The sequence below is a fragment of the Triticum dicoccoides genome, chromosome 2A, assembly GCF_002162155.2.
Source record: "Triticum dicoccoides isolate Atlit2015 ecotype Zavitan chromosome 2A, WEW_v2.0, whole genome shotgun sequence".
NCBI lineage: Eukaryota > Viridiplantae > Streptophyta > Magnoliopsida > Poales > Poaceae > Triticum > Triticum dicoccoides.
In genome coordinates this window covers 696,118,228-696,140,604 of record NC_041382.1, presented here as the reverse complement: position 1 = coordinate 696,140,604, position 22,377 = coordinate 696,118,228, and the positions used below count along the sequence as shown (strand labels likewise).

The 22,377-nt window shown below is 41.5% G+C and overlaps 2 protein-coding genes across 4 annotated transcripts; one reads left to right on the top strand and one right to left on the bottom strand.

Moving 5' to 3' along the window:
* Positions 1-6,394: 6,394 nt before the first annotated feature.
* On the bottom strand, positions 6,395-8,803 carry LOC119356344 (transcription factor EAT1-like). 3 transcript variants are annotated; one of them, XM_037623288.1, is made up of 4 exons: positions 8,389-8,803; positions 8,055-8,230; positions 6,808-7,227; positions 6,395-6,705 (listed from the first exon to the last, which is right to left on the bottom strand). In XM_037623288.1, the coding sequence occupies exons 1-4, from the start codon at positions 8,414-8,416 to the stop codon at positions 6,583-6,585; spliced, it is 747 nt and encodes a 248-aa protein (XP_037479185.1). In that variant the 5' UTR covers positions 8,417-8,803; the 3' UTR covers positions 6,395-6,582. The 3 variants fall into 3 exon arrangements, with proteins under 3 accessions (XP_037479185.1, XP_037479186.1, XP_037479184.1); XM_037623289.1 differs by having other exon boundaries at positions 8,419-8,801; XM_037623287.1 differs by lacking the exon at positions 8,389-8,803 and having other exon boundaries at positions 8,055-8,362.
* A 6,881-nt stretch (positions 8,804-15,684) lies between these two features.
* Positions 15,685-20,132, top strand: LOC119356343 (altered inheritance rate of mitochondria protein 25-like). The gene is made up of 11 exons (XM_037623286.1): positions 15,685-16,219; positions 16,677-16,763; positions 16,888-16,929; positions 17,036-17,080; positions 18,351-18,416; positions 18,535-18,591; positions 18,704-18,765; positions 18,887-19,007; positions 19,341-19,418; positions 19,614-19,720; positions 19,857-20,132. The coding sequence occupies exons 1-11, from the start codon at positions 15,827-15,829 to the stop codon at positions 19,885-19,887; spliced, it is 1,089 nt and encodes a 362-aa protein (XP_037479183.1). The 5' UTR covers positions 15,685-15,826; the 3' UTR covers positions 19,888-20,132.
* The last annotated feature ends 2,245 nt before the right edge of the window (positions 20,133-22,377 follow it).

The following is a 22,377-nucleotide window of genomic DNA, read 5'->3' as shown; positions in this document are numbered from 1 at the left end:
CATACTCACGAAAGATATTAAAAAGGTGAAGCGTATGAGGCAAACTCAATTCCATATTTTTTTGTAGTTTTCTTTTATAAACTAAACTAGTGCTAAAACAAGAAACTAAAAGATTTGATTGCAAGATCTAAAGATATACCTTCAAGCACTCACCTCCCCGGCAACGGCGCCAGAAAAGAGCTTGATGTCTACTACACAACCTTCTTCTTACCTCCAAGTGCAGAGGTTGTAGGACAGTAGCAAATTTCTCTCAAGTGGATGACCTAAGGTTTATCAATCCGTAGGAGGCGTAGGATGAAGATGGTCTCTCTCAAGCAACCCTGCAGCCAAATAACAAAGAGTCTCTTGTGTCCCCAACACACCCAATACAATGGTAAATTGTATAGGTGCACTAGTTCGGCGAAGAGATGGTGATACAAGTGCAATATGGATAGTAGATAATGGTTTTTGTAATATGAAAATATAAAAACAGCAAGGTAACTAATGATAAAAGTGAGCACAAACGGTATTGCAATGCGTTGAAACAAGGCCTAGGTTTCATACTTTCACTAGTGCAAGTTCCCTCAACAATAATAACATAATTGGATCACATAACTATCCCTCAACATGCAACAAAGAGTCACTCCAAAGTCACTAATAGTGGAGAACAAACGAAGAGATTATGGTAGGGTACGAAACCACCTCAAAGGTATTCTTTCCAATCAATCCGTTGGGCTATTCCTATAAGTGTCACAAACAGACCTAGAGTTCGTACTAGAATAACACCTTAAGACACAAATCAACCAAAACCCTAATGTCACCTAGATACTCCAATGTCACCTCAAGTATCCCTGGGTATGATTATACGATATGCATCACACAATCTCAGATTCATCTATTTAACCAACACAAAGAACTTCAAAGAGTGCCCCAAAGTTTCTACCGGAGAATCACGACGAAAACGTGTGCCAACTCCTATGCATAGGTTCATGGGCGAAACCCGCAAGTTGATCACCAAAACATACATCAAGTGAATACGTGATATCCCATTGTCACCACAGATACGCACGGCAAGACATATATCAAGTGTTCTCAAATCTTTAAAGATTCAATCCTATAAGATAACTTCAAAGGGGAAACTCAATCCATTACAAGAGAGTAGATGGGGAGAAACATCATAAGATCCAACTATAATAGCAAAGCTCGCGATACATCAAGATCGTATCACCTCAAGAACACGAGAGAGAGAGAGATCAAACACATAGCTACTGGTACATACCCTCAGCCCCGAAGGAGAACTATTCCCTCCTCGTCATGGAGAGCACCGGGATGATGAAGATGGCCACCGGAGAGGGATTCCCCCTCCGACAGGGTGCCGGAACGGGTCTAGATTGGCTTTCGGTGGCTACGGAGGCTTCTGGCGGCAGAACTCCCGATCTATTGTGCTCCCCGATAGTTTTAGGGTATATGGATATATATAGGCGGAAGAAATACGTCAGGGGAGCCACGAGGGGCCCACGAGGGTGGAGGGCGCACCCCCTGCCTCGTGGCTCCCTCGTTTCTTTCCTAACGTGCACTCCAAGTCTATCGGGTAGCTTTCCTTCCAAAAATAACTTCTCCAGAAGGTTTCATTCCGTTTCGAGTCCGTTTGATATTCCTTTTCGTCGAAACACTGAAACAAGGGAAAAACAGGAACTGACACTAGGCTCTGGGTCAATAGGTTAGTCCCAAAAAATAATATAAAAGTGGATAATAAAGCCCAATAATGTCCAAAACAAAAGATAATATAGCATGGAGCAATCAAAAATTGTAGATACGTTGGAGACGTATGAGTACTCTACACCCTCAATCCACCATCCATTTGTTCTGTGGCTTCTCCTTGATTTCTCATGTCTTCTCTGCTTCTTCGGATTTCAATTGCATTGCTGCTTGCTACCCACGTTGTGACCTGGATGCGCCCAATGGAGTTGGAGGCCAGGCCTGAGGTGCTTGCCAGGCAAGACATGAACCAGACGACCAGATGTATTGCCCTGCGAATTCTTCTTCCCAAATAAATCAAAGTTTGTTTCATCCCCTTTTGTTTATATGTTCCATTATTAATACATCATTAGTTTTAGCGAACTAATAAGTCAATCTCGAAAAGGTGCTCTTGATATGTTTTTTAGCAAAAGAATCAAATGATATTGGGATGACATTGTGTACGAAAAATAGCATGAAGATTTTGTATCAAAGGAATGCTAGAAGGATGGCATGATTTGTGCAAAATAATGTAGTAGTTCCGAGTATTGAAAATAGCTTACTTATTAGAGGTACTTCAACTACGTACCAACGAGATACATATATATTATAATAATTTTGTTTTGAGAATTTCTTTTTGATAAGAATCACTTCCTGCTAAATATTTGTTTTACTTTTTTTAATTATCAATGGTTGTATCAAGAGCCTAATTTTTGATTTGGCGCAGGGCCCTCATTTTCTCGGGTACGGCCCTGATACCTCTAGGTAGAAAATATTTTTTTCTAGTCCCTAGTTCCCTAGTAGTTAGTGAAACTTCCAGCTGGATTGACTGGATTTAGAGAGCTTAATGCTCCTATCTTTGAACTAGAATCTTAGCGCTTATTTCGTGAAGATAGCTACTTCAATTGATACAAGAATGGTTACTTTGGACCAATAGGATCTACTCCTACTTGAATGCCAATCCAATCTCTTTCCCAATAAAAATTTCTAATCCCTAAGTCCAAGCAAGATAGCGAAAGCAATAGCTGTCAAGCAAGTTAAAGGCTTATTTTATCATTTTCTCGGAGAGTCATTGCCAAATTCAGTTCACACAAAATTTGAGATTCCAATAGATATTCCGAGCTAGATATTTTGTTATTTTTATCTTCTTTTGCTGCAACTGAGAATGACAATGTTTTTGTTGCTTCTATGAATTAGGTTCATTTGAGAAGTACTACCGTTGTAAATAAATATAAGACATTTTAGAGACTTAAAAAATTTCGAAAGAAATCAACACTCATGGCTAATTAAACTAAAGATTTTTATACTAAACTTTTATTTTTATAAACCTATATTAATCATAGTACACTTAACAATTGCAATTTACTATTACATGGTTTTCATAGTTAATTTTTGTTTTAAAATATTAGTTATATTTTTATTATATAATTGTGATGTATATCACTAAAAATTGTGGTTCTGGTAAATTTGTACAGTGTGTTATAGTAAAAAAATTCTCAAACTAGTTTTATACAATTGGATAAATTATACAGTGTATACATATATGTTTGTATGTGTATATGTTCATGTGTACCTAAATATCATAATAGAGATCTCTAAAGTGTATAATCTAAATAATATCTTAATAGTTTTTTCTAGTGTATTATTAGGTAAACACAATTATAGAAACTTTTAGAGTATGGATTGAACCATTGACAAATGTGTCATGCAAGCTTGTTCGATAATAAGTTGACAACATGTGTGTATTTGGTATTGAAATAGAAAATATCTTCGATTCTAATTTTCCATGCACATGATCTAGTTATTTGATATGCTCATTTGGAATATGCTTGGTTTCGTCTAGTGTTTATGGAACCTCCTACCGGTTCTGAAAGTTAAGTTATGAACAACACTGATCACGTCAATCTAGTAATAGGTATATATAACAACTTGAAGACAAAAAATTGCTGAATAAAATGGGCATGACCGCATGAATTGAATTATAACATAAATCAATATAAGAAATGAATATAGTGTGCTTCAACTAACATGAAAAGGGGAATAACAAATCAAGTTCATTTGAGACAAAACTAGAATAAAATTAAGGTGAAAGACTGAGAATTGTATTTCCATTACCTTCGAACCCAAGGTTTGGTTTCAGAGAATACGCTTCGTTAGTTTAAAAAAAAGGAAACCTCATAGGAGAGAAACACCAGAATAATTGGTAGGTTTAGAATCATTGTTTTAGTTCTACTTGAAGAATCAACATCAGAAACTTCCAGTTAGTTATAACAAATATGTGATCCATAAAGACATAATTAGAAATTATCATTAGTTGCATTAGTATCTACTAATGTGAACAAAAAATAGGAAATATAAAGAGTTGAACAATAGGTAGAATGAAACAAGAAACAAGATTTCAGAATGAATAGAGAATTAGAATAGTGGAATACCTCTGAAATTGTCGTGTTAATCTATCTTACTCCATTTTGAAAGATTCCATGGCTTGTACATACTTCACTCACACTATAAACAAAGACTACAAGATGAAACAAGAAAAACAAAATGAAATAAGAACATCGTAATAGACATCAAACATAGAAGATGACTGAAGAAGAAGAACTATCTAGCCAAGGAGGAACAGGGTGAACAAGAAGCTAGAAATATCTACCCAATGACTTCTAGATTTAAGTTAAATGTGCTTAATATATACGAATTATTTGTCCATGATGTGCCTGTATACTAGATGTGCCCTTCCAATTGTTAGTTTGTCTCATTTGACCTTTTTCTATCTCAGATCCCATTGGAACGAACATCTTCTTTAGATCTTCAAAACATATGCCTGGCGTCCCTAGGTCCAGAATTGGTTTTTGCAAGAGAAGTGCTCATCTTTCATTAGAATGAAATGCACTTTGGACCAAAGAAAAGGAAATTATTATCAATGACTCGAGTGGATGCCATATGCTCTCGTTCTTGTAAGTAGCCAACCATCTCTCAGAAGGCACCATCACTTCTATATGTGTCAAACATAATCCTAATTGGGGGAGGGGGTATGGTGTATGTTTCGAGGTTTGTATATTTTCTCGAACTTATTTTTGCCTGATTTGATATTTTGACAAACGCCAGCAAGAATAGAAGATAGGATGGATGAAGAGGTGGCACAATGTAAGTATTTTTGAAGTATTTTTAGTTGTCTTTTGAAGTTTTTTTACTTATATCTATCAACTCAACTATAGTAAGGTACCTGGTGATGTAAAAACACAATCATACCCTATGTGTACAAAAGATTATGTGGAGACATAGGATCCATGTATCTCTCCACAAAACCCTATAAACCATTATGATTAGTGGAGATACATGGATCGAAAGTGACTTGAAAAAAATACTAGACAATTTATTGTTAGTCGTGTTTTAGACTAAATAATCGTGTTGTTTTCATCATTAACCCAAAAGGCCGACAAGTCTTCTTGTGTTTAAATGTTGTTTCGGGCAATCACTTTCGCATAAATACTACCTCCGTCCTGATTTATTAGTCCCCCTCGTATTTAGGGTCATATGTTGATCATGATTTTAACTAATAAGATGTAAGTTATACATAGCAAAAGTAATATCATCAAAAACTATATTCAAATACAAATCCAACGGTATAATTTTTTATGACATGCATTAATATTTTGTTAGTTAAATCCATGGTCAAAATTTAGCATAAAATACGAAGGGGGCCAATAAACCAGGACGAAGGTATAGTATCAGTTATGTTATGTGAACAGATCACATTATACACTACTATTGTATGTGACATTGTGGGTTGGTCACACAATGTCTAGGCCTTGCTGGATTGGGAGCCGGATCCCCTGACATACGCCCCCTGACGTTGGGCCACTAACGTGTGGGTCCGGGTCCATACGTCAGTGTGTGCGTAGTACGTCAGAGGAGCTGCGTCCGCTGGATTGGGTCCAGTTTTTCTCGCTAATAGTGGTCACAAAACATACACATTGTATTCAAATGCAAACACAAACATATGCTACAATGTATACAAATTAGGGTTGTTTGAAAAAAAATAGCAAATGAGTGACATATTAATGGGTAGTACTCTGTGCAGGTCGACCAGCGGCAGAGTCTGGCCGGTCGACGTGCTGCCGTCCGATCTGCCTATGAATAGCCTTTCGATTGAAGTATTCCCTTCGTCGCACTGCAGAAAAGGTCAACCCCACCCCTGCGTCTCTCGTCCTCCCACATGAAGCCGAGGTCATCGTCGCTCGCAGCTCCGTCGAAACACGACCGATCATTCAAGTTCATATTGATTTATCAAGCTATAAAAAACAAAAAATGCATACTGCGTAGTTACATTCCAAAATCATAACACGTTAAATTTCAAATTTAAATATGAATACAGAAGATAATTATCAGGCGGAAGACAAAACAACCAAAATATCTTATCGCGTGCTGTTCCGATCCGTCGGCCTTCTTCCTCCCGGCCCGGGACGATTCTCCTAGGGAGCTGGCCGTGGGGCGGGGGCGGACCTCGCCGTAGTGGTGGCTCCGAGCCCCTGCACCCGACCGGACGAGGTGGCTTCCCGTGCTGCTCGCACAGGCCGCGGCGTCCCGTAGGGCGGCGGCGAGGACCAGCAGCTGCCACGTCAGATGATCCAATGGGTTAGCCAGCGGCGGCCGCGAAGGTACGAAGAGCACAGTAAACTATCCAAACATGAGTGAATCATGTTGTTCTGCTATTATGTTTTCAAACCAACTACAGATGAAATGAACAGCCAACGCAATTTATGACTTTCGCATGGCCAGATTATCAAGCCCGATTTAACAACTTTTGTCACTGAGAGAACAGACATGAAATTGCTACTCCAAGACAGTTGCAGACTATGAACTTCTTCAGATAGTCAGTTTGGTTGCTAGAGCCTGGCCGAGTATGTTGAGGGCCTGGTGCTGTGCATCAACTGCTTGAAAGAGCCTCTCGGCCACTGCAAGGGCATACACCGAGCAGCCTTCAGATACCTGCGTCAACATGGACATGTAGCATTTACTGTCAATGATAATCGGTGATGTCAGGAAAGAGGTTCCTGATGCTGCTTAAATTAAAGAATATCCTCTCAGTACCTTAGTGTTGAAGATGAATATGCGGTGATCGCCAACAATCTGTCCGACCACGCTGATGATCTCAAGATGGAACTCGTCGAGAACCTTCGCGGCATGAGGCAGGGAGTTGGCGTTCTTCCATTCAGTGAGCTGGACGTTTACTGCATTTTCCACTATGTGGACATCAACACGGCATTCCTGGGACCTCCTCTGCACCCAGGAGCTCCTTATGGCCCAATCGAGCTCATTGTCTTGCTCATCCCTCACTGGCATCGTCGATGAGTTCTCGCCATCGGAAGCTGCCTCTTCGTCCATCTTTATCATCTTTTTCCTATTAGTCCCATGCCTCTTCTGTTCTACTAGGATCTTCAGTTCCTTCACTGTCCGGTTCAGCTCATGTATGTATTCAATGGCATCCTCTACATTTGAGACCCTGTCGTCCTAGTAAAAAGTTCTGTAGCGCATTAATGCAATATCGAACTTATATGAACTTATATGAGCACCCTATAAAATGGAGGGAGTACAAGGAAGATTTTCATTGTTCTGTCATGCTGTTTAGTTTTTCTTTGAGTAAATCAGAAAGTCCTATCTAATTGGTTAAGATTACATCACTAGAGATGTGGGTACTGTTTTTGAAGAGTAATGCAATGAAGATGATGACATTATCTTATGAAAAAATCAAAGTAAATACAGTCACTAAAAATCAAAATAATATTGATATATCAATTTTTTTTATTGCTCTCCATGATTAAATAGAGGTTAACTGACATACTCAATCAGGATATATGGGTTAAATAGTATAGCACCAGCAGAGTGACGATCTACTTCATGGCAAATACTTTTAACAGGATGTTGGTATCAGACCGAATGTAAACAGAGATCGAACGAGAGTATTCTTACAAAAGGCCAGCAGAAGCATATTATTTAACTCATGTTTCTTGAACCTACTTTACATAAAAGACAGTTTTGAAAAGGGGTTTTTGTTGATCTAATACAAAACATGGGTCTATTAGGCTGCAATATTATTTTTCTTATTTGGAAACGAGGCAAAAGAATTGCCATTTTCATTAATTAAGAAGACAGTGAAAACTGCATAGTATTCTGAAGATGGCATCCAGAAGAATGGGTGAAATTATACAGAAATTATATTATCTTCTAGTAGTTGAGTATTATGTACTCCATCCGATCCAAAATAAGTGTCGCAGTTTTGAAGTTCATATGAAAGTCATTAAATCACCTAAATTTGCAAAATGATGAACAAGACAAACCTTGGGATCGGGGAGGAGGATTCTTAAAGCCCAGAACGCTACATTCATCCATTCCCTCCTCTGCCTCTCATTTGCAAAGTCAGGTTTTATTAAAGATCCCGGCATGAGATTATGATCATGGGAACCTTCAAAATAGCCACCCCCAACAATCATATTGACCAAACAGCACCTGGCACCTTCAAACCAAATCAACAGAGTATAAAAACTGATGAGCATAGAAAGAAATGCTTTGAGTAACTCGATTTTGACAGAAAATCAAATGCATGCGGAAATCGGACAACAAATAGCACCATATATATGAACTAATCTTGAGCTAAAATAAAGTGGCAATTACTTGCAGACTGCGGAGTTGCAGTGCACATACTAAGGGGAAAAGATGACTCGACAAGAACGCAGCAGCAGATAGAATTCGGTTAGAAACAGAAATTGCAGCTGGCTTGGTTGCTTCGGTCGTTGCAGAAGAGGTGGTGCCGTGGAGTTTTAAGCTATGCAATTTGGCGTTGTACGCGGCATGCATGATTCATGGAAGATGGAACATGAAGGAACTCTGCTTGTCCCACACCTAACAGACCCCTTAGCATCTTTTTCGTGCTTCAACTACCGCAAGCGCATTAGCCAACCGGCAAACTATTGAGTATCCCGAAACAAATTTGTAATGATAAATACACCTCAGTAAGCGCAAGATGATCAGTAAAATGGAGCACAAGAAATCCATGCTGGCTCAGTGTTATGATTTTAATCTTCCTAAAGAAAGCAGAAAAGTGTTGAGATCGTGAGTTACATGTAGCACTAGAAGAGAGCATACCTGAACTTTGTTCATGAAGTTGAAACTCAAGGTCTCATGGGACCTAATTTATATGCTGTGCCAACTGCCAAGAATATCATAGTGGCAAGTCACACAAAATTGATGGGCCAGAATATAACAGAATGTGGCGGTGCTAAAGGTCAATGCGAACGGTCATCGTATGATTTGTCATTGTTTCTGTTACTGTTTAGAGACACAGCCGAGAAATGCGGAAAGCTCACGCCCTTTGAATTTGGCATCTCTGATGTCATTCACCCATAGGAAGTTGAGAAATGTAGGTCATGCCTTCTGCCTGCTTACCATGTTTTATGAGAAACTAGAGCGCTACAGACGTCTAAAGCATGCCATCCACTTCCTTCGGCTGGATTGATTTTCGGTACTGGACTGAGGCACGGGGAATGCAATCACAGATTTATTCGGTGCAGAAGAGTTGGAGTGTAGGGCTCCTCCCTTTTATTCTTTTTTTTTTTTGAGCATCAGTACAGACACAAGCGCTCATATACACGCGCATACACTCACCCCTATGAACGCACACACGCACACCCTACCCCTATGAGCACCTCCGAGAGACTGAGCCGGCATATCATCTTGAGATTTACGAAGTCACCGTAGGCGCCTCGTCGTCGACGGGAACATCTCCTCCTACTGAAAGCGTATCGCCGGAAATCCTGAAATAAATCCAGGAATAATGCGAGCACCAGGATTTGAACCCTGGTGGATTGGGGATACCACTGTCCACCTAACCAACTCAACCACAGGTTGATTCGCTCCTCCCTTTTATTCTTCCTAGAGGGTGGTCAGGTCTTTTCTTTTTTGAAAGAGATATATTTTTTAGGGGTAAGGTCTGATTTTTATATATTAGATCATAAGCCACAGTTGGGATACAATTTGGACTATGAGGATGGGCAAGCCACAGGTGGCGCCCCTGACCTAATGATAGCGAAAATCTAGCTAAGCTATGAGGTACGTTATTTGCGGCTCGGCCTTGAAAGAGGAATTTACAGTTAAAACTACCGGCCCTCATCTTGATCTCGTTGGTGATGGAACCATATTGTTCGGTGTTGCACTTGTTGATGTCTTGACCCACTTGCTTTGAGTTTCATGCGATGACGAAATTTTGGAGAAGAAGATCTTTTGCCAGGGATAGCACCTCTCTACATGCGAACGCTTTGAGGCTGGCCTCTTCTTCATTTTTGAAAGAGATGGTCATTCGGTCTCACCTCACACAGAAGTCCTTTTTGTAAGGGGTCCTCTCTACCCAACGCCTTTCTACCCAGCGCTCACGGTCCCCTCCTATGGGCCGGCCTAGCAAGGAAGCTCATACGGCTCAACGCTCGCTCAAGCATCGGGCGCCACTATGTCTTTTAGGAAAAACGGAAAGAGAGGGATTCGAACACTCCATGCCTATAACGAGGCGTAGGGAAGCTTCGCCTGAAGGCGAGCACGCGATGGGCTGGCACAGGCATGCGTGAGTGAGGCCACATGCCACAGCCTTGTTTTTTTTCTGTTTTTTATTTCATTTTTTTGCTTTCTTATTTTACCTTTGTTTATACTTTAAAATATTCTAAATACACATATTACAAAAAACACATCTCAAACATTTAAAAATGTTACATTATTAAATATGTATAGATAAAATGTTTCTCATGTACAAAAATGTGGATCGTGTATTTAAAAAATGTAAATCAAGCATTTTAAAAATGTTAATTGTGTTTTCAAGAAAAAATAATCAGTCATTTGAAAAATGTTAAATGCCTATAGAAATTTTTTTATCACGTGAACAAAAAATATAAAAAAGTACGAAAAATATTGATCATATATTTTTAAAATATTAAAGGTGTATAATATTTTTCCTACTGTAAAAGATATATAAATAAAACGTAGACATCAAAAACATATACTTAAAAAAATAATTATGTATTTCAAAAATATTAAACATGTATATAGAAAAGTTCCTGATGTATACAAAAAATGTGCATTATGTGTGAAAACAATATTTATTGTCATTAACAAAATGTTTGCCATGTATTAAAAATGTTGACTATGTATTTAAAAAATATTGATCTTGTATTGGAAAATGTTAAACATATGTATTAGATATATAAGAAAAATGTGCAATGTGTATGGAAAAGAGTAAACTTCAAACTATATAAGTTTTCAAAAAATGTTAATCATGTATTTAAAAAATGTTAAGCACAATTAAAAAATATATTTCTGATGTATATGAAAAATGTTGAATGTGTACTGACAAAAATTGACATGTGTTGAAAAAAGGAACTGATTAAAGTCGACAAAAGAACAAAGAAATCCAATAGAAAGTAAAAAGGAAAAAAACAAAGAAACAAAGAAAGGAAATGAAATTCAAAGAAAACAATGCAAAAGAACGGTGAAAACTGAGAAGGAAACAAAGAGAAACAAAGAAAACCAACAAAAAACAAAGAAAATATAAAACAAAATATAGAAAGAAAAGCAAAAGGCAGAGAAAACCGAGAAAAGAAACAAAGATAATGAATAAAAAAAGAAAATAAAAATAATTGTAGTCATGACAGAGATGAAGAAAACTGATGAAGAGATGAAAAAACAGAAAAATGAAAAAACGGTGAAGAAACAGAAAAATGATAGAAAAAACAAAAGAAAACTGAAAAGGAAAAATGGGAAGAAACGAATGCAGTTAACGCAACTAACCTCGACTGAGCGAGCGCGGAGACAAAAAACGCTAATAACGGGCTTCAGGCGAGACCAAAGCTACTCTCACATTAGGCGAGATATAGCTCTTACGGTTAACATCACCCTGGACGTTCCTAAAAAGAACCGATCCCTAAGGATAAGCTGGTTAACCGGTTAGCCAGTCGAACCAGTTAACTAGTTGACTCGATGACTAAGTATATTTTTGAAATTTGTGAAATTGGAAAAAAATGCCAAATTTTTAGAAATATTTGAAAAACAAATCAAGAACTTGAAAAAACATAAAATTAAAATGATCATGAATCCGAAAAAAGGTCTCAAAATTTGGAAAAAGTTCATGAGTTTGAAAAAGGATCATGAATTTGAAAAAGGTTTGTAAAAAACGAGGATTTGAGAAAAGTGAAAAGAAAGTTCACTAATTTGAAAAAGGATCTTAAATTTGGAAAAAGTATGAAAAACTGAGAAAAGAAACCAGAAAACTTGGACAAATTGCGAACTTGAAAGGTTCAAAAAAATTAAAAATCACAATTATTTGGAATATTTCAGGATTTTTTTAAACTCACAGATTTTGAGAAAAACTTTATGAATTTTTAATACATATTCTGAATTTACAAATTTCACAAAACATGGGAAAATTGTGAATGTGACAAAGATCACATTTTTCAAAAAACAAGAATTTGAAAAATGAACTCAAACAAGTTTGTGCAATTGAAAAGGGAAAAAATGAACAATGAAAATACAGAAAAACGAAACAAAAAAAAAATCCAAAAACCATCTATACCAATATAAAAAGACCCAAATGGGCTGATGCAATTAATCCTGACCATCAAATCATGTCAATCCAACGACCTAGACTGCTTCAATGTCGAGCGCTCAACACATTTAGTGTGCAGTTAATTTCATGCCAAATATAATGTTAATCACATAATAGCACACAAGTAATATCCCGCTCAATATCCGCATGCATTTAATATGTTTTTAAATTAATGTGCATTGCATGTACACATTGACTAGTAAACAAAAAGGAGAAAAGGCGCCGGATGCATCCCAAAACTGGGACGAGCGTCCTGCGAGAATTGCCTTAAATGGGCCGGCTAATTGCTATCGAGGGGCGTGAGCCACGTATACTTAAGGCCATGTTCTAAAAAGAATACTTAAGGCTATAAGTAGCGCCTTAAGCGTTGAATAGGAACGGGCCACCCATATGCAAAGTGTAGTGTGTGGTTATTGTCAAAAAAGTAGTGTTCAGTTTCTGCAGGCCGGTTGGAGCAGACATATTAAAGGTTGTCAGGATCATGGTTTCGAATCAGATCGGAGCTTCAATGAGGATCATAAATCATAGAATCTTAATTGTTAGGATTATATAAATGTAGATTCTATAGACTAAAATCGTAGAATCGGATAAATTAGTTTCGATCATAAAGTCGTAGGATCGTATAATAGAATCGTGGTTTTGACAACCTTGCGAACCATGCTCGAGCGAATACTATTAGGCTTGAATTCAGTAGAAGTTAAGACTTAAGAGTCGACCTCGAACAAGGCTTGAGTTGGCCTTGTGCTTGTTGTCTAGCTCGAGCTCGGCTCAAGAGAAGCCCGCAAAGACTCAAGGTCGACTCATAAAAGCCCGTTAAATAAATAAAATCAATGTTCCATTGTAAGAATAGAGTAAAGTTGACAAAGTTCAAGCTTGGCTCAAGCAAATGAGCGTGACATGAATATTTTTTCCATATTTTTTCACAAAACTAAGTTCGATAAACCCCAATAGACTCGTCTCATTAGTTACAAAGGGACACCGTGTGCGATATTATGTTATGAAAGAAAGACAAACTTGCAGATGTGTAAAAAAACAAATATATTTTTATTCAGAGTAAATCAAAGTAAACTAGTTTTAAAATGGGCTTGTGAATTGTAAATGTCACCATATTTTTTGTTTGATTAAAACACTCAAGTACATAGATTACCATTTGTGTCACCATGCATGTACCATGTTTCATGTCAGTTTTTTTAAGTCAGGCAACCTTTTAACTATGCACTAGTGATGAGGGCACGAGGAAATGGATCTAGTCATGGCCCTTGATGGGGATCTTCAGGACAAGCGGGCCGAGCCCGGCTGGCGAAAGGACTGGAGGGTCGGCTACTCAAGCCCTGGACCTCTCGGGACCCGAGAGGATAGGAGTCACCCTTCAACATAACACGGAAGTTTGTCATATAAAGATAGTTAGGGACTCACAAAGCCCTAGAATCATATCCACTAACCAACCAATCTCGTCTCCCTCTCCGTCACCAGGCAGCAGGGAGTGTACCCACCAATATAGATCTCATTTGCAATCTCCCTAATCCCCGACGACCACCGCAATAACAAAGATAACATGGGCAGGATTAGGGTTATACCCTATTTTTTAGGGCGAACCTCGATAAACTCCCTTTGTCTTACCCTCACCATCTCGATCTATCGAGCGCTCGCCCCCACCAGACAAATCACCATCCCTTGACCCGTCAGATTAAAAGCACCAATAGTTGGCGCATAAGGTAGGTGGCAGCGCATGCAGATCTGACCAATCCGATCGAGATTGCCCTCCCAACCTCTAGTACGACAGTCGCGTAGTGATACCGGGTCTGTCCCAATGCACACTTTGCTTCTAATCTTAGGAGGCGAATAACTGCTTCTGAGCCACCACTTTTGTCAGCGGGTGGACCTTCCACTTTGGGGCCTAAGCATTGTGGGATGTCGGCGGTCTACGTGTCAGCGACAACGGCATGGCCCATGCATGGGCCCAAGCCCCCGCCCTCGATAGGAGAACGATAGGGTGAGGGTGTGGGGCGGCACGCCGAAGGGTTCCAAGATTCATATCTGACATGCCACAAGGCACCCGCACGCCCACGCCCCCAAGTCTCATCGTCGCACGGAAGAATGTTGTTTGCTTCTCGAGCAAGCCTCCGAAAGGACACCTTTAGTGTACCAAGAAGAGAGAATGGTGGTGGACGAGATGGCCCTTCTCCTCCGCCTGCAGGGGTTGGGCTAGCTAGGCAATGACTTGACACCAGGGAAGGGGTTTTTATCCCAAAAATTAGGAAAATTTTCACCTGCCACACCCCGTCTCCCCTTGCAGCAGCCATCGACGAGCACTGTATTGTAGCACCGCAGCCGCTCGTGAGCATTGCATCGAAGCACCAACAACCTTTGCATCATCATGAGCGCTCCATTGCAGCTCTGACGGTGTTGTATTGCAGCACCGACAGCCGCCGGCGAAGCTGCATCTAGACACTGGTTCCTCCCCTGTAGTGTCGCAACCGCTGCATCGCAACTCCATTAGTGCCGACGACCGTTGCATCACAACACTAACAACTGTTGGCAAGCTTTGCAACGGTTCCCCTGCAGTGTTGTGACCGCTGCATTACAGCTCCGGCTTCGCTAACCAGCGCTGCATCGCACACACGACACCTGGAGTCGCCAGCGAGTGCTACATCCCAGCACCAGTGCGGCTTGCAACTTTCGCGAAGTGGTGCGACCTCTCCATTTGCGGCAGTGCCACATCCTCGAGCGACGGTACGGCGAGTGCCTACCAGCAGCAGTGGGCAATGGCTGGCCTCGCAGCTTGCAGTAACGGGGTGGGTGACATTGTGCAACACTCCATGGGTTGCAATTATGGGGACAACAACACGCGCAGGCTATCGAGCGGCCGCACGATGGTCCTCCTGATTCCTAAACTCCGACGGCGGTCCTCCCGATTCCCCTCCTGAATCCTCTCATCTGGCAGCTCACGAACGAGAGAAAAGGTGAAAAAGGAAAAGGAGAAACGAGTGGAGGAGAAGAGATAATGTGGGAGAAGAGCGGTTAGTGGACTCCCATGGGCCACGTGGCGTGCGGAGGTGACGGTTTAGGAGAAAGAGAAATCAGTCGGTTGTTTTAGATGATTTTCCAATGTTTGAAAGTTTTTCGACGCAAAATGCGTCAGATATGGAATTCGGGCTGCAGGCGCACGTGTGATTTTTTTTTCTAACAAAGCCCGTGCCATGCTGCTAATGCAGGGCTGGTCACCTGCACAACCTCTCTACCTGGGCCACTTTCAGGTAGCCCAGGTGGCGGGTAGAGCTGGCCCATCCAACCAAGGGAAACAGGCTGAGATCCCTCAGTCCTCTTCACCGAATTAGTCCCGTCCCGTGCTTCTGCTCCCTTGCAGAACCTTGCGGCGACGATTCTCCAAAGGGGGTTGGGCGTCGGCGCCGCAGACCTCGCCGTAGTGGTGGCCCCTCGCACCTGCTCCCAACCGGCGTCCCCCCGATGTGGCGGCTGCCCGGGCTGCTCTCCCAGGCCGCCGCGGCCGGGAGGGCGGCGGCGAGGACCCGCAGCAGCGACGTCAGGGGTTCCAAGGGGTTCTCCAGCGGCGGGGACGGGTCCCCGCTGCCCCGGGGGTGGCTGCGGAGGCTGTGGGTTGAGGAGCTGAAAAGGGAGAAGGAAGCTGCGAGGAGACTGGGGGGAGGCGCCTTGGTCTGCAAGGCCGAAGGCGTTGGCGAGGATTCGCTCGGCTATTTGGCCAACGCCGCGCGCGCTTTCGTGAATTCCGGGTCCGCCGCGGCGGGGATTGACAAGGTGAGTGCTGGGGGAGCGGCCCGCGGCGAGGTGGCCCCGTCTAAAGGCGGCCACTATGATCCCAAGGACCTCCCATACCTAGAGGCAAGCGGAATCTGTATTCTCTAATTGCAGCTTGTTACTTGTAGTACCATTCGATTTTGATCAGATGTTATCTTAGACTCTATGCAACCAATCCATTTTTAGATAACGGAAGAGGAAACCCTCCTATCAGGCGCATGATGAAGTTCTTTAGAGAATGGAAGAGAAAACTCTCCTGCCAGTAGTTAGTAGACTCTACTGAACTCTGATTACGATTGGTAGCAGGGTCGTGTGGGAATTTGTAGGTTAGCTGAACAGGGCAGAGTAGTGGTATGTGAATGAATATTTCTGGGGCTAATATAGCAGGATACTGGCCAATCGATTAAAAGTTTGTTCCCTACCGCTTACAGTTATACTTGATGGTTGATGTTTTATCCAACCGTAGCTGTTTCAATGTGCTGAAATCTGAGTGATTTAAACTATTGGAATAACCAAGGTGGCCTCTATCTGTGTTTTATAGGCCAAACTGGAGCCTCTCCTCTCAAGAGCCAACCTCCTTATAGCCAGAGATGTGGAATGGGCGAATATCATGTTTGCTTTCGAGCAGGTGATTTATATGAACATGCTTCTCCAGCTCTTTCCATAATGGAATAGCAGCTTATGTGAACTATTGATAATTTGGCTGAAGCTAGTTTTTTTTTTTTGCTTACTACTATTGTTCTGAAATGCAGGAGAGTAGATATATCATAATGGATCCACTCTTTTCCCAGTCTGTAAGTGTGTCTCCTTCCAGCTAGCTTGTTTGGTTGTTGTATTATTTCAGCATCTATGCTTCATCTCCGGGTCTTACACGTTGATTTGTTTCTTTTTCAATGCCAGCCTGTAGGATATATTCGAGAGAAAAGCAATGTCATCTTTAGGCAGGTACATCTATGTGGTTACTTGATCATAAATAAATTTAAATTACCTTATGCTGACACTTTATGGTAATTTACTGAAAATTGTTCGATAGACCAGAGTTTCCATTATCCTCCCTGTGCTAAAGAACACCTGTTGGTAGCATGTCACTTATCATTGTGATCTTTTGGTTGTACAGATAACGGAAGTCTTTCACTATATCATGTATTTTTATTGGATGCTTTTTTGGTTGTTCTCTGCTGGGCAAGGAGTTTTTTGTGATTGGTTCTCTTATTTTCGTTTTTCGAATGATTGAGGTTACATATTTAATATTTTCAGTTGGAGTTGACACTGATAGTTTATGTACGGTATGCGGTGTAAATCTTGAAATATTTCCTATGGGACGTGAAATGGGGGTAAATGTAAGCTATAAGGGACTGAGAAAATGGAGACATGGGAAAATCTGATGTATTAGAGAGAGGTATCAGTGGTGAATGTTGAATATCGTAGAAAATTGATTGCTCTCCCATTTCTAAGCCTCCACTATGCAGTGTTATCATATTGAGTAGTTTTTGCGGTGCTCTGGAAGGACTGTATTTTGTACTTGGTTTCAGCTTCATGGAAACAATAGGCGTTGTGCGAGAGAAACTTTAGTTATGATGAAGAATTTTATATGTGTAACGTGTTTTATCCATTTAGTAATGGAAGCATGGGAATATATTTCTTATCTAGCTGGCAATATATTTCTGATAGGGTAGAAGTGTCATCTGATATGTATGTTCATTTACTTTCTTAATGTTCTTTGTCATCTTTATAGATGAATATGACCTATTTATTTACAACATTGCAAAATTTCACTCCCTTGCTGTCTTGATCAGTTATGATGCTGAAAGTCAATTATGTATTTTTTTTAGTATTGCTAGTCTAGGAAATGAAGGGGAGCCTTGGCGAGTGGTAAAGCTGCTGCCTTGTGACCATGAGGTCACGGGTTCAAGTCCTGGAAACAGCCTCTTGCAGAAATGTAGGGAAAGGCTGCGTACAATAGACCCAAAGTGGTCGGACCCTTCCCCAGATCCTGCGCAAGCGGGAGCTACATGCACTGGGGCTGCCCTTTTATTGCTAGTCTAGGAAATAATCTAATGCTATTATCTAATTTTTTTGTGTGCAAAAAACAACAAGCACCTTATTGTATTTGGCGTTTGTTTGTTCATCTTTATCTGACGTTTATTTATTCATTTTTTTTCCTTGATGGCAACTATTAGTACCTTACAATATTTCCCTTTTTCTGGTATTTCAGTTACTTCGGTCGAGACGGCCATTTACTGCACAATTTACTGATGCTATGGGTAATGAGATATTCACGGTAAGAATTTGCCATTGTTTTTTTTCTTCTTTGGGAGGAGCCATTGTTGTTTTTCGTTGTAAATACATAGTTGGAATTTCTGCAAAGATATTAATGCTATGGATACTATTGGGTTCAGGTCCGCCGGCCATTTTGGTTCATCAACAGCTCCATTTATGCAGAAGTGGATGGCAAGGTACACAAATATTCTTGATTTGATTGCTATAACTCACTCAGATGGGAGTTTTGTCCTCGTATGAATGCACAGGAATACTGCTGATGAAGTTTCATTATTTTCCTTTGATCAGGAGGTAGGTGTAGTCCACAGGCGCTGGCATCTTTGGCGTAGAATTTATGATCTGTACTTAGGGTAACATGGTCTTCTGATCTCCCAATTCCTTTATTTCTTTAATCCAGTCTAGGTTCTTTATGTAGCTGTCATTCTTGCTATACCGTCTGACAGGTTGATTTTCAACTTGTTTGTTCTTTAGGAACAAGCAATTTGCTGTGGTTGAGAATCCTGGATTTTGGAACTGGACCTTTACCCTTATTGATGAAGATGAAAATGTGTTGGCCCAGATTGACCGTAATTGGAGGGGAATTGGTTTTGAGGTAATCTCCTTTTGAGTAGGCGTGTATTTTCATGCATTTGAAGGAAATTCATTATGGAATGTGTTTCATAGATGTCTAGCAAAACATAATCAGTAACATAAGCTAACAATCCACACTCTGATCAATAAGAAATATGATGTGATACTATTGCTTGACATTTCTTCTGCACAAGGAAATTATCATACATCATTGGACACATAATTGTAGCATGGTTGCACATCACATATCTTTTCCGAGTGCATTTTGTGTTGCATTATCTTAGCCTGTAGAAAGGACGTGGTTAACCGAGGAGTAATGACTGATCAATATATCTTTGGTTGTATCTCATTGCAGCTTTTTACGGATGCTGGCCAGTATGCAATTCGGTTTGGTGATGATGGACAAAGCAGTAGACTTGGTCTTGGTTCAGATGTAAGTGTTCTCACTTGACAGACATTAAGAGCATATCTGCCTTGATGTAGCTGTGCCCCCCTGCCGGATGTGAAACTTAGGATCATATGGCGTGTTTCAGTTTCTGTACTTGCAAACAATGTTGCTCTTTACACTGATATTTTAAGAACCTCCCTTTAAACTGGTCTCAAACTCATGTCTCACTTATGCTTCCAGATCGAAGAACTAAACGTTGTTCGCCCGCTGAGTTTACCTGAAAGGGCCGTAGCTCTTGCTCTGGCGGTGTCCCTGGACTCGGATTACTTCTCCAGGAGAGGGGGCTGGTATGCATGCATACTTTACTTCAGCTTTCCACATTGACTTGTCTGGATAGATTCACTGAACTATTATTACCATGCAACCTGGGGTTTATCACCTACTGGTGCCCCTGACACTAACCGAAGTGCTTGTTTCTTTCAGGGGACTGCCTTTTCTCATCGCCACAGAGTAGACGCGCATACGAATGCCATCCTCTCAGTTCACAGCGGAACTTAAATTGCCAGTTCTTACCATTGATGTCTGAAGAAGCTGGTGGCATTCACTGTCATCACACCATTGAGATCATTACACAAGTGTACCGTGTTTTTTTCGTTACCGTGACCGTACTTGGTTGCTCACTTCACTTGGGCTTTTCGTATGAATTTTAGTGCACTCTCAGTGGTTCGACAGCTCACATCCAATTCCCTGCTGCCTTTACACGAACTGCCAGTGTGACTACTCTTAGGCCTCCTTTGGTTCATAGGATAAGATTATCATAGGAATAGGAAACTTGTAGGAAATGAGGTGACATATGTCTCAAAACCTATGAGTAGGAATAGGAACGAGATGTCATTTGGTTCACACCATAGGAAATTTTTCATTGAGTCTAGGCTAATGTTTATTTTCCTTTGAAATGTGGAGGATATGAACCAATCCTATGTAGAAATAGGAATCCATTTCTATGAACCAAAGGGCTCTAAAGGAAAAATTCCTATAAAAATCCCACCCTATAGAGTTCCTAAGAAATTCATTCAAACCAAAAGGAGGCATTAGCAGGAAACTGAACTCGTCCGTCTGCTGGTTGCAGCGTCTCTCTTTTGATCCCTTTCTTTATTTAGTGGGTGGAAAGGGAAGTGCTAGTGTGATAATGACTTGAAAGTTGCCATTCTTTGCTTTACTGCTGAACCTTTGTGTTTACAGCGCCGGCCTGAAACGTCCACGGACTGATGCGGACGTTTTTTTGTTCAACATGGTGCTGCAAACATCCACGGGTGTGTCCGAGACTCCGAGTGCGAGAGTCTGAACCTGTGCCACGTAGGACTCCGATAACTCTGACTCATCCAAAACCTCACCTGGAGCCTGGGACGGGGCTTGCCTGCTCCCTTGGCGTGCTCCCATCGGTACTCCTGTTTGTTCATTTACCATCCAACAGCCACACCATTTTCTCCTCCTCTGGTACCCCTTTTTCAGCAAAAGAGAAGACAAAAAAATCTGTGTATTTTCTCCTCACTCCCGTATGTACAGAGGCGTTGTCACAAAGCCCATGGCCGGAGCTCATAAGAAACTCGCCGAGCACCTCCAAGTGCCTCCTGCTCTAGGCTCTAGCTCTTCAGGTGATACGCATGGCACCACATCAAGGAGCACATGTCGCAGCAGCGTCGAGCACTGGCTGGACCGTTCGGCCACACCTAGGCTCCCTCTCATCCACTAGCATACTTCTGCTTCTCCTTGCTTGATACCAGCCTCCTAGTCGCAAAAACTCTCGGCCCGCCGGCCGCGCTCGAAGGGACAAGGCGTCCAACGGCATGGCCGTGATCTTCACCGTCATCCGGTCACGACGGTGTCCACTCGAGCATTCCTACTGCCCAGGTGGTTCAAGTGAGGCGTGGCACAAATCTGAACTATTTAGAGCTCATCCGTGACGGTGGCCGCCATCATTTACAACCGAATAATGTCCACCGCTGAATCGCTCATGCCTCATGATATGAACAAGTCGCGCGGCCACTTAGACGACACAAAGCAGCAGCATGACGTCGTGCTATCACGGTTCTTCGTCGTCCTCGGCGCCTCGCCATCCTCCTGGTGTCGCATGTTCTCGCTTCCCGGCGATGTGGTAATCGTGTCATACATCATGTGCGCGTCGCCGGCGGCGAGACGGACGCTGCAGGACAAGCAGCGAACTGGTGGATCTTCGTTGTGTTCACCGTGGCCGGGCTTCCGCAGCAATGGTGTGCGGCATGCATGCCTTTTTTTTCAACACAGCACAGACGCAAGCGCTCATATAAACACGCATACACTCATCCCTATGAACGCACACACGCACACCATACCCCTACGAGCACCTCCGAGAGACTGAGCCAACATATCATCTTGAGATTTTACGAAGTCACCGTAGGCGCCTCGTAGTCGACGGGAACGTCTCCTCCCACTAAAATCATATCGCCGTAATTCCTGAAATAAATCCAGGATAGCGGACGTAAGACATGTCTCCATTTTAGATTCCTCCCTCCCGGCCCCCGCGTCGCCCGCTCGGGCGACTCGGGCGGCGACTAGGGTTCCGAGCGCCGCCACCTACATCTCCTCTACCCCTCCTCGCCGCTACCCGAGGAAGGCGCCGGGCAAGCCCGTGCGGCCACCAGTGACGGTGGCGGCGAGGCCTTCGTCGTTCCTTTCGCGGAGATCTGTAACATCCCAAAATTTCAATTTGGAATGTTATACATTAGATCATAAATGCATATCATATTTTATTTTGTTTTAGGTTGATCCTATAAATTTCTACGCAATTCAAGGACCCACAGAGAAAGTTGGGGATTTCGTTATTTTCATATTTGAGTTTTCTCAAATTTTGAGAATAGGATCATTTGATTTTGTTATTTTATCGTCAATTATTTCTATTACAAAAATATGAGAGAGGGAATAAAATGACTTTCCCAAAATAAAGAAATATTGATGATTTAATAAT